Below are 12,536 nucleotides of genomic sequence, written 5' to 3' on the forward strand. Positions count from 1 at the left end.
TTCCATTTTATGGTCAGTGCCGGCTGCCGTAGCCACCGCGGCGGAAGAATGGCAGCCTGGATGTTGTACCGCTGTGTTTTTGGGCCTCATCTGCAACGAATTCACCGATCACCGGAGCAGCCTCGACCTGAGGGCAGGTTTGCCAGGAGGGTAGGAAACGATGAGTTTAAATCGTTTTACAGCCGCTGACTGCAGACCCAGACTTTTATTAATTTAAATAGCTGCTGCTGCTGCTGCTGCTGTTATTGCTCCGCATAGCTCAGAGTGATAGTTAGGGATGAATGAACGAACAGAGAGTGAAAGGTGCACTTTTATTCGTCTTTTTTTTTTAAAAACTGGTTTTCTGTTTCAACACCATAGTAACATCCGGTCTAACTTGATTTTGTGACTGTTGTTTTGTTGTTACTTTCTGTCTTATGTCGCTAATCCGGCTAGCTAACATTAAAATGATTGAAACCGCGCAGAAGAACAAACGACATAAACGCAGAAAGAAATTAAGCAACGAGTAGCACGGTTGTCAGCTGAATTTGAGTCGACGTAAAATGCATGTATGAGGATAAATAATATATTTTATTAGACACGAACGTTACCAACTATGCTAGCATTAGCTCACTTAGCTTCTTCCTCTGCTCTCTCAGGGATGGAACTACCAACCCAGGAGTCTGGAAAAACACACAGACAGCATTCTTGGCTGGGTCAGTATAATATTCTGCTTCATCTTCTTGGAGAAAGTATAAAATTATTAAATGAAAGTGTGATTATACTTTATACCCTCCAGGCTTCAGCAATATGGTCCATTTCCTACTACAGCTCCCCTCTTCTCCTCTGCTATCTGTACAGAAAAGGTATGATTAATTAATTACAGCTGATATATGGGAGCTTTTGTCTGAAAATAATGTAAATATAATGATATACAAAGTGACAATGAAACACTACATGATCTCTGCGTTTACTATTCTTCAGATTTTGTCTGTGTTGCAGTCACACAAATTGAATATTTGTCTTATTATTATGTCAGTAACACTGTTTTCAGTTTCTTTACAGGCCAAAAACCTAATATGTTAATAGATAAAATGATAATTGAAAAATGTTGGGGAACTTGTTTTCTATTTAAAGAAGTACTGTGTCTTAATATTCAGGATTTAAAATATCTAAATCTGTCTAAAAATATCAGCTGGACAATTTTAAAATGTTTAGGTGTTAGCAACACCTAAACATTAGCCAAGAATCTAATAGGCAGGTGGTACAGAAAATGAAAATATAAACTTTTTGATGTGAAGTAATTATGATCAATTGTCAGAAGAATGTTCATCAATCATTCAGTCAATATTTCTATATTGCTTTTCATGTAGAGAAAGATTTAGCACAACATGCTTTACAGAAACTAAACAATTGCAGGAATAGAAACAAACAACTTCTCTTTACTACTCAGTCAACCGTATACATAAAAACACATGGAACCAGGAAACCAACTGCACCCATTTGTAATGAGGGCAAAATAAAATCATATGGTAAAAAAGAAAAACCCACCAATAGAGAAGTTATTAAAATATCTTAACAGAAAATTCATGAAAGGAGGCCTCAAAGAAAAAAAAAGTATTACATTGTTGGATAGTATTTATGTGAGTGAGCAATGATTTCCGTTTACCGACACAGAGGTTGCAAGAACCATGGATGTTTGTAATCTGATTGCTAGATACGCCGACGGAAAAGAATCTATTGTTTCATTCAGCTGATTAGTTCAGATTCACAAAACCTGATCCAGGAAATGAGAGATGGAGGGGAGAGTGTGAGGTAGTAAAAATAAATAAATCCACAGCATAGATGTTTGTTTGCATCAGCCTAGAAACAAACTGAAATCAGTCAAGATCTAGTTCTTATAATTTTCACCAAACTTCACAGTGTTTACCTCATTAGTTTGAAAGTGATTAAACTAGAAGCTTTGTTGCTTTAAAATGTTGAATTTATAAACCGTAGATGTTTGGGTTTTTCTTTCTTTGCATTAAAATGGGGTTTTCATCAAACTAATAAAGTAAAAATAATTATTATGAGATAAATGATTGGGCAGGTGGGGTTTAATGGACGCATTTTCCATATTTGCTCGTGAATAAATCAAAGCGTTCATAAAATTATCTGCTAAGTTTTTAATCATTTGTATTTACCAAATGAATTTCGGGGTAATCAATGTGTCTGTTTTATAATTTTTAAAATAAGCAGATGATATCAGTGTCCTTATTGTGTTCTTCACTCAGTTTCTCCTTTGTGGAAACAGCCTAAGGCTGAAGGATATTTTTGCTTCCTTCTGGGTAATTGCCTGTTTACTTCTAAATAAATAAACAAACCAAAAAAAACCTGAAATATTTTCCTCTCAGGCCATTTAGATAACTGTCTGAAAATGTTTTCTTTCTGAATACAAATCTTCCGCTTGGGACTAAAAACTATTAATTGATGTGTCCTTGTAAATGGCTGATGTCCTACAAGTGGAATTAATACAAACGTAATCAACTGACTCATCCGGCGAGGCTGAGCATCGCTAGAAATTCATTGCTCAAGGTTGAGTGTCACTCCTTAATGTACTATTGAGCTTCTAAAATTGATTTATGCACATGGCTGAAGGCTAGTTGTCAGATTGTTCATCTTTTTATTGGTGCTTGATGTTTAGCCTCTTGTTCTGTTGCTCGTTCTCAGGCTACATCTGCAGCAGTAAGCTGGTTCCAGTGAGTCAGTACCTGGGAACCGTGCTCGTGTGTCTTCTAGGAGTTGCTTGTATTCGAGGTGAGACCGCTAACTGCTCTTTTAACCTCCTGCAAGGCAATAGCTAATTCAGTCCATTCATCTCTAGATATAGATAGCGGTTCTGCTCGCCAATAAGGTTTCATTACCATTGAGACTGTTGAACAAGGTTTCTGCTCACAAAGCATACTAAACACACCCTTGAGGTTTCTGCAACTATTTTTTTCTTTGTTGTTTCACATAGAGACTTATCTCTCTTTGTCCTCGCCCCCACCCTCCCTGCTTTTTCCAAAGGATGGGGCAGATGGAGAAACACAGACTATGTTCAGTTTATCTCAGTTCTGGAGGAAACCAAGAAAAATCACACACCAGCAAACAAGGTAAGATTTCACTGACTTGAGGCAGGGGCTCAGAGCAAAATGTTTAAAATTACAGGAATAAATCATGTTGCTGTTTTATGATTATTCGTTATGGGTAAGTTATGATACCATTTTATGTATTTTCTGTTTTGTTTCTAGGAAAAGCTGAGGTGTTTTAACTTCGACTTCTCACACTGGCCTTCAGATTTCAGCTGGACAGAAGTCAGCAGTCCGTAAGTTGCTCATTTAAAATGGCCGCTTGTTGAATGCATTTTTGCTCATATTAGAATCATATTGTAATATTTATATGACTACAACTTAGGTAGAGTAGCACTTGGTAAACATATCTAATAAATCTAACACTGCATGTGTATTCATTGTCATTTTTTGCATTTCGTGGCAAAAAATCTGTATTTTATTAGTGTTTAATCTGATAGACCAATACCAAGGAGTACATAACGATAAAATATATGTATAGTTTTTGAAATTTTTCACAAATAAAATTCCAAAAAAGAGAATAAAAAAAAAAAAGTACAAGACATCTGCAAACCTGCCAAGTCTGGGCTCGATGCTTTTTCCACTATGTTTATCTGCATTGTTACTGTTGTTGTTGTTATCCTGTGAAAGGAAACATCCCAAAGGAGGCGTTTCTCTGCTGAAGCCAGAGCCCAGACTGAGAGGGACAGCAGACGGTTTCCTCCACTCTGTCCGCACCTTACCATGCCACGTCATCGGGTATGTGTCCTTTCAATGGATTTGAGTCAGCTGAAGCTCAAACTGTGCCATTTGAGGAGCTTTGGGTAAAATATATTTACAGACAAAGGTGTTTTTATCAAAAATGCTAAATGTTTTGGTCTAATTACAGTCGTGAACATGTTGTTTTTTCAGCAAATGGCTTGTTTTTTTGACTGAGTACTCCAGTTAACAATGAATCAAATACTAAAATAGTTGACAATTATTTCAATAATTCATGATGAATCATTTCAGCCGTACCGCAGTGCAGTTCTGTTTTTTTTCTCTTCTCTTTCAGTTTCCTCATTGTTCACTCCTTCGGGAGGCGGATGCTGTACCCCGGCTCTGTGGGTTTACTGCAGAAAGCGATGAGGCCGATGCTGCAGGGAGGCCAGGCTAAATTAATAGAAGAGGTAAAAGGAGAAAAGTCCTTGCTCCCATTGACCATAAATGGATCAAACAAGTGGCCCGCTCTGCCATTTCTTTTTCTTCTACTGTGTCACAGTATGACGGTGAAAGGAACAAGCTGGTGGCGTGCGACGGGAACGAGATCGACACCATGTTTGTGGATCGAAGGAAAGATGGCGGGCCGCGCGGCCGGACTCTGGTAAATGTCGAAAATGATTTGTTTTTTTGTTCCCCAGGCCCGGTCCTGCTTCCAACAAAACTCCCGTCATATAACTGATGGTTGCTGAAATGTGCCACAGGTCATCTGCTGTGAGGGGAACGCTGGCTTTTATGAGGTGGGCTGCATGAACACACCACTGGAGGGTGAGAAATGTTCTACTTAACAACAAGTCAGGTGTTTTTTACTGGGCAGCGCCTTGAAAAACATTCAAACCCATTCAACGGTTTTTCTGTTTTGTAACCTTAAAACCACAAACTGCAATGTAAATCACTAACTAGTGCATAATAACGAAGTGGAAGGAAAAATATACATTTCTTTTCAAATAAAAACTTGTAAAGTGTTATGTATTTGCATTTAGCCCCCTTTATTGTGATACCTCTTACTAAAATCCAGTTTAGTCAACTTCAGAAGCATCGCGTTTAGTAAATGGAGACGTCTGGAGACCGAGAAGCATTCAGACAGATCAGGGAGGAAACTGGATGAGTTTAAATCAGAGTCCAAGAGCATTGTTTAATCCGTAATCAGAAAATGGCACAGCAGCAAACCTCATCATGAAATGGCCGCCCACCTGGATTGATCGGCTGGGCCAAGAGACTTGAGTTAACTCTGGAGGAGCTGTTGAGATCCACAGCTCGGGTGGGGGGAATCTGTCAACAGAACAACTACCAACACGCTCCAGCGTTTATGGAGGATTAGCCAAAAGAACGCCATCGTTGAAGGACACGACACGCATGTGGATAAAGCTGCTCTGGTCAGATGAGGCCAAAAGTGAACACTTTGGACTTTAAGCAAAATATATGACAGAAAACCAACACTGCATATGACCCTAAACGAAGGATAGGTGATGTATACTTAAATGTTTTATTGCGATATTTTGTGGTATGACTGCAATAGCAATAAATGTGACGATAAGAACTATTAATACTTCAGGTAACTGAATGGCTGTGACTACACCAGGTTTTAATACGCTTCTTCAGGACTCGAGTCACATGAAGAAATGTAATTTGATCATATTTTCAAATTTATTGATATTTTGAACAAACAGTTGAGAAAATCGCAAAAATAGCAATGCGGACAGTTTAAAAAATAAAAAATCATCAATAGGGCTTATTGTGACAACAAATAATACAATTTTTATCATGACAAGAAATTTATTAGAATAAATGATAAATGTGCCCTCCTACCCTAAACACTCCATCTCAGTGGAGAAATCTGATAGGGAGACTTTTCAGACTTGATGGGAAGATGAACGGAGATAAAAACTGAGTAATAATGGAAATCAAATCTGTTTGAGACTGCAAAAGACCTGTGTTCAAGTACAGACCTAGGACTTTAAAATCACAGTTCATTCTCCATCCACTTTACAATCATGCACTACTCTTTGTCTGTAAAAATCCCACTAAAGCACTTTGCTGTTTGGTATTAAAGAGTGAAAAAGTACGAGCCAAATGAAGGTTCTGGTTCTGGGGTTAACAGTGGAATCTGTTTCAGGTGGTTACTCCGTTCTGGGCTGGAACCACCCTGGATTTGCAGGCAGCACGGTAAGCCCCGTTCTTAGCCATTGTTACTGATCAGTGAGCTCGCGTCTGATGCTCGCCGTGAGTCATCTGATCCAAACGGGCCGTGCAGCGGAAAAGAACAGCATGTGGAAAATCTGGTTTCAGTTCACCAGCATTGCACAAGCAGCACAAACTCTCCCACGGTAGATTAAAATCAGAGGACGGGTTATGAATGATTCAACGGCTTTTAATGTTTAAGGAACTGGATGTTTGCGTGATTAGGATTGTTTTATTAATGTATGGAAATTTCCTTCCTGGCAGGGAGTTCCTTTCCCCCAGAATGAGGCCAACGCCATGGACGTGGTGATACAGTTTGCCGTTCACAAGCTCGGCTTCCAGCTGAGCGACATTGTGATTTATGCCTGGTCCATTGGAGGATTCACAGGTACATGAAGACACAAGCAAGTTCTGCTCACCTTTGTGATGAGTGGGGAGTTTTAAGTCTGTCTTTTTTCCTCCTCTCTCAGCCAGTTGGGCAGTGATGTCATACCCAGAGATCCAGTCAATTGTGCTGGACGCCTCCTTTGACGACCTTTTGCCCCTCGCCCTGAAAGTGATGCCTGAAAGCTGGAGTGAGTGCAGCCTGTAAAACAATACACTAGACCCGCAACTAACCAGTTTTATTGACTGTTCTGACGATTAAGGGGATAAAAAAATTGGCACATTCCACAGATTTTTTTCATGTGATCACCTTTTTATACATTAGAAATGCATTAAAATATCAAACATTCAGTTTTAAGTCCAGACTGAAAACTCATCTATTCTCCCTGATCTTCAACACCAGGTGCAGAGAAAAATAAAGGATGGAAGAAAATTGTTTTGTATTGTTGTATTGAGTATTGTTTTGTTTTTTATTCATTTTATTAGCCTTTGGTATCTTTGCAAATTTTATAAGTGTCTTATTATTTTTTTACTAAACTTAATTTTATTTTCTATTTTATCCTTTATCTACCTGAGACGTGGCGTTTGTTGTTGCTGAGGCTTTTGTAAATGTGTTGCATAAATAAACTTTGACTTTGATATAAACAATTAATTAAATAATTTTTTTAATTAAGGAAATTAACATTTTATTGCCTTAAATCCAATAACTTTGATTCCTTTAGTGAATTTGAACTAAGTAAAGCTAAAACTAAACCATTTGAGGAGTTTTGGCTAAAACATGTTTACAGACAAAGATGTTTTTATTTTAAATGCAAAATGTTTGCATTTCTTTGTACAGTTTTGACTTAATTGGTACTTTGAGTATGTTTTTTTTTTTTCACCAAATAACCTTTTTTTTATACTCCAGTTGATGATTAATCAACTGTTAAATTAGTTGCCGATTATTTCAGTAACTGATCAATCCGACTAATCGTTTCAGCACTCATGAAACAATTAATCTCTTCTATTCATTAAAACATTGTCTTGTTTTTTCAGGGCCTTTGGTGCAGCACACAGTGAGGCAATACATGAACCTCAACAACGCAGAGCAGCTTCTCAAGTGAGTCCAGTGATCCGACTATGGTGAAAATAATCGTGAAAGGTTAAAGTGCGAGTCACCGGGCGTCAGAACGGACGCCGCTGAGCGAAAGCAAAACCCGCTGATCATTAAATTCCTTCGGCTCTTCCAGATATCAGGGACCAGTCCTGCTGGTCAGGAGGACCAGAGACGAAATCATCACTACAACGTAAGTTACTGACTCTTTTTGTCATCACAACACCATGAATATATGTTCTAGCAATTTGAAGTTTAACGGTTTAATTATGAAACATTTCAGCCAGTCTTCCTGTGTGAGTCTAAAAGACAAAATCTAAAGTCTCACTCATTAAATGTCTCCTGCATGTCATTATAAACTTGTTGGTTGGAATCGATTCCTTTAATTAAGCTGAACGGAGGCCCTGTAAAAATCATTATGTGATGCAAATAAGTCATTTAAATAATATATCGTTTGGTTTGATTGGCTTCCTCTTATCCAGTTTGATTAATTAATTTTCTCCTTCCAACCTTGAGGCTGGAAAACAGGAGACACTTAAAAGGCTTTCTCCCCTCGTTGGTGAAATCACACGGCTTTGCTAAAGTATTTCTACCGCTTAGATTTTTTCCTACCATTTTTTCACATTGTAACCATAAACTTTATTGTATTTTATTGCCATTTTATGCAATAGACAAAGTAACGCATGTTGAAAGAAAAACCATTTAAATTGAGCATAGCTGGTTTTATTTAGATTAAATTACAAATATGTGAGCTCTACTTAGGGTTTCTTATGTCAATGAGTGGTTTGCACTGGACTTTATTTAGCGGTATGAAATTATTACACTGAATACAGGTCTGTAAAAAAAATCAGAGCCCACTGCTCTGAAGCCCATTGAAAACCTCCTGGTTTTTCCACCAACTATTGATTTTTGAATTCTTCCTGAGTTAAAACATTAGTATTGTTGTTTCTGAATGAGCATGAACTTGTTTTCTTTGCATTGTTTGAGGTCTGAAAGCTCTGCATCTTTTTCATTATTTAGACCAATTCTCATTTTCTGTAAATAAATACTAAATTTTTGCTAATAACTTTAGAGACATGTTGTCAGTAGTTCGTAGAATAAAAGAAAAATGTTCATTTTACTCAAACATAAACTTATAAAGAGTAAAAACAGAGAAACTGATCATTTTAAGTGGTCTCTTATTTTTTTTCCAGCACTGTATATTTTTGTCTACAACAGTAAATTTATTGTGATTAATTTAATTTGGGGTCCGTTTTCTCAATGATTTCTAATTATTAGTCCCTACAAAGCTGATTTTTCTCGCTAAATCTTTAAAATACATTTTCTTATTCTCACACTGGATGAGTAGAAGTAGCCTGGATTAACTGTAAATGTCTTACAGACATCCAGAAGACATCATGTCCAACAGAGGAAACGACCTATTGCTCAGACTGCTTCAGTTCAGGTCAGTTCACACCCACACACACACACACACACATCCAGCCTCTGTATTACCACAGTTTGGGACTCCTTGTCTGTCCAGACCTGGTTGGTGACTCGTTACATTCTTCTGTGCAGATACCCCAAAATAATGACAGAGGAAGGGGTCAGAGTTGTGAGACAATGGCTTGGAGCGTCTAGTCCAATAGAGGAAGGTAAGGGGATGAGATTATGCATGAACAGCTGTTTTATTTCTCCAGTTGTTAAGAGGAGGGTTCACTTGGTGTCTGGGGAAAAATTTATATATATATACATATATATATACTTATTGATAATTTTCCAAATCCAGATAAGATGAGGAGAAAGAGAGAAGTGTTTGACTTTCCAATCTTCAGATTTCATATATTTTTCTCCTATATAAAAACTTGGAAATTTTCTTGAAAAAAAAACTTGGAAATTTGAGTTTCTAAAATTGAATTTTTTTTCCTAGAAAATTTCTGGGATTAATTTTAAATTTTATTTTTTGCTAGCAAATTGTCATCTTTCCAATCTCAGAAATGTCCTTTTTCTAGAAAACTTCCTCTTTCTTTTTTGTCCACTCCTTCTAGTCTTCCTTTGCTTTTTTTTTTTTTACATTGCCTTTGGCTGCATCTTTTTTCAGGTTGCTTATGGTTGTATCCTTGCTTCTTTTCAGCCTTGTGTCGTTCCCTTCTTGGCAATACCTCTTTCCTTCCAGGTTCCATATTTAAAGTATCTGCCAAAAACCTAACATGAATCTTAACAGATTAAATGCACATACCAAAACAATGAGTAGGAAATCAAATTTTAAGACAGAAAAAGTGTAAATTTGACCCCAAAAAACGTGCAGGAAGTCTTTAGCTACTGGTCTTTTTGTTGCTCTGCAGCGTCCGTGTACAGCGGCTACGAAGTGGACGACGACTGGTGCTTGTCGGTGCTGAAGTCCTACCAGACGGACAGAGACGTCTCGTTTCCATGGAGCGTTGGTGAGCCGGCGCACAGAGACGATGAGCTCCAAACAGAATTACGGACAGATGAGATGTTGTCTCTCAGTGTTGATGCTCTTTGTGTTAACAGGTGAAGACATGACGCTGGAGGGACGGCGTCAGCTCGCTCTTTTCTTGGTGAGGAATGAATCCGTCCACTTGTTGTCTTTATCACACCTTTTACCTCTTCAAGAAAGATTTTATTCGTCTTTTACAATCTCTTTTTTTGTTTTTTTTTTACTTCAAATAAACTCCCTCCACTCTTTTTGTTATTATTTAATTTTTTTTGGTTTACTTGCCTTCCTTCCCTCGACCCCCTTACAAAGAAAACACACCCGGCTCCTCAGACATCATTACCGCTGAGGAACACTGTTCCGGTTGCCATAGTAACCGGCTCACCTGTGCTCTCAGGTTGACTGGTGTAATATATTTCAGCACGCTCCGGCTTATTGAAGTCATTTAACATCAAACAAGAGGAGTGCCATCCATTACAGCTAATGCTATGCTTTGTCTCCCCTGGTGACGCCGTCTAAATTAGGCTCCATTCACCTCCCGTGTAAAGCCCCTAAGAGATGGGAGAGATTTGTAAGGCACTGAGCCAGATAGAATGAACCTAATATAATCAAGCTTCTGCACTTTTATTTTATTTATTTATTCTTTTTTTTTTTTTTTTACGTCGCCCTCCCACACATCTAATTCTCAATTCCTCCTCCAACCGTGCTGTCGTCTCTCTCTGTCTCTCTAAGGCTCGGAAGTACATGCGAAACTTTGAATCAACACATTGCACCCCTCTTCCTGCCGCCGAGTTTCACCCGCCCTGGAGACTTTAAGAAAAAAAGAATCAGGATGGATGGATGATGGGAAGAAGAAAAACAAGAGGTCGATTGCCTGTGGTGAACTGTGTTCCTACTGTTTTAGTTTTTTCTTTTTGGTTTCATTTCCCCTCCATACACTCATCAAAAAAACAGAAATATGGTACATGTATTGCTTCGTTCATTTTAAAGCCATTCCTCACTCCTTCCATTGTTTCTTCCCTGGCTGGGTTTGTAAAGCAAATGTAAATGAGACATATATTGCTCCGATTCAAAGAATAAAAACTAATCTTAATGTCGTTTTAGAGGATTTCCATTTGTGGAAACGCAGCCAGAGTATTTAAGCTTTCCAGGGTTTCTTGGTTTTTTTTTTTCCTTTTGTGGGAACTGTCTGTATAAATTAATCTGGAGCCTAAAATGATGCTCTCAAGTGTTTCATTAAATATGCTGATTAAAATTTTGAGATGATGGATTTATTTTTTTTTTCTTCTGTGTGCATCCGTCACATCACATGAGTGCTTTACTACAGGGTTCCCACTCAGCCTGGAAGAAAACTCATTTCATTTCAGCGTTCTTCAGGTTTCTGGGCATAAAGGAAAATATTTGTTCTTCCAGACTATAACTGAATTGTTCAGCTTTTTTCTTTCATGTCCTTTTGTCCCCTTCTGAGTTTGTCCTTACCCTTTCCTTTCCTTCACTACCAAAGCACAAACATTGTTTTTGAATTTTTTGTCCAGTTTCTAGACAAAACAACTTTACTTTCGACTTTATTTTAGTACACCTGAAGGACACCTTACAAGTGATATTTTAGCAAGACATAGAAGCTTGTTTTAATTCTTTACAGCTGCACTATGTAACCTTCATAAAAAATGTTTTTCACATATTTGTTAAAACTGTCACTATGTTGTGACAGTTTAATAGATGATCTGTGAAAAGATTGTTCTCCTCCACCTCCTGTTTAAAAACAATCAAAGCCAGGCGGTGGGTCTTAGCGCTGTTAATCAACTTGTGTACCTGCTTCTGCATGTGCTGTTTATTTGCCATCGTTGGCAGCCATGTTAACTAGTCTTAGGATTTGTGACAGGCTCTGATGTCTGGAAGAAACTAGCTGTGACTCCATTACAAGCATGTGCAAAACTTTGTTTATATTTCAGTAAAGTTAAAAAAAAAAAAATTGTGTTTCATTAAACAAGAAATGCAACTAAAATCACTTAAGTTGATAAAAACATGTCCTCCCACCACTTCCTGTTGATTTCTTTGTCTTTTCCGCCAGCGCTAACATGCAGTCGTCGATCACGTGACCAGTGTGACCAAAGGAAGCATCTCCATTGCAGTATTGCAAAATATATAAATTTTGATACGGCCCAAAACAAAAAAAACCCTCATCCTAGCGTCAAAACTTATATATTAAACTGGTGTGTTCCCATCAAACAACTTCATTTTCAAAATATCAAATTGGGCAGTTTGAGGTTAATGCTACTGTAGCATAGCAGAGAGAAAAGGGTTGTAGAGGACAAACAGCACTTACATGAGGATGACTGACAGCAATAAGACCCTCCTGACTGTCTCTTGTTAGTGCTGGGAGGAGAGCGAGGAACTTGATTTTTTTCAGATTATTTGTCTCATACCTTACCGTCACAACATTCTAGATAACTCATTCAAATATGTAAAAAATATATTTTTATGGAAGTTACATACTGTAGCTCTAAGACTGATGAAGTGCTAGCATTGGCAGATTTCACTCAATGAAACATGTTAGAAATGAAACGGGGCTACCAACTGGTTGTGCATACAAAAATATCTACTAAATTAGCTT

The 12,536-nt window shown here is 37.8% G+C and overlaps 1 protein-coding gene across 2 annotated transcripts; it reads left to right on the forward strand.

Annotated features, from left to right (window-relative positions):
* Positions 1–11,196, forward strand: abhd16a (abhydrolase domain containing 16A, phospholipase). 2 transcript variants are annotated; one of them, XM_028008401.1, is made up of 20 exons: positions 1–150; positions 639–695; positions 779–845; positions 2,689–2,775; positions 3,028–3,113; positions 3,252–3,325; positions 3,720–3,827; positions 4,123–4,237; positions 4,330–4,431; positions 4,532–4,595; positions 5,944–5,993; positions 6,273–6,396; positions 6,479–6,583; positions 7,428–7,491; positions 7,622–7,678; positions 8,867–8,929; positions 9,043–9,119; positions 9,810–9,908; positions 10,000–10,046; positions 10,655–11,196. In XM_028008401.1, the coding sequence occupies exons 1-20, from the start codon at positions 10–12 to the stop codon at positions 10,736–10,738; spliced, it is 1,671 nt and encodes a 556-aa protein (XP_027864202.1). In that variant the 5' UTR covers positions 1–9; the 3' UTR covers positions 10,739–11,196. The 2 variants fall into 2 exon arrangements, with proteins under 2 accessions (XP_027864202.1, XP_027864210.1); XM_028008409.1 differs by lacking the exon at positions 1–150 and adding an exon at positions 426–548.
* Positions 11,197–12,536: the final 1,340 nt, after the last annotated feature.

The sequence above is a fragment of the Xiphophorus couchianus genome, chromosome 3 (assembly GCF_001444195.1).
Source record: "Xiphophorus couchianus chromosome 3, X_couchianus-1.0, whole genome shotgun sequence".
Lineage (NCBI taxonomy): Eukaryota > Metazoa > Chordata > Actinopteri > Cyprinodontiformes > Poeciliidae > Xiphophorus > Xiphophorus couchianus.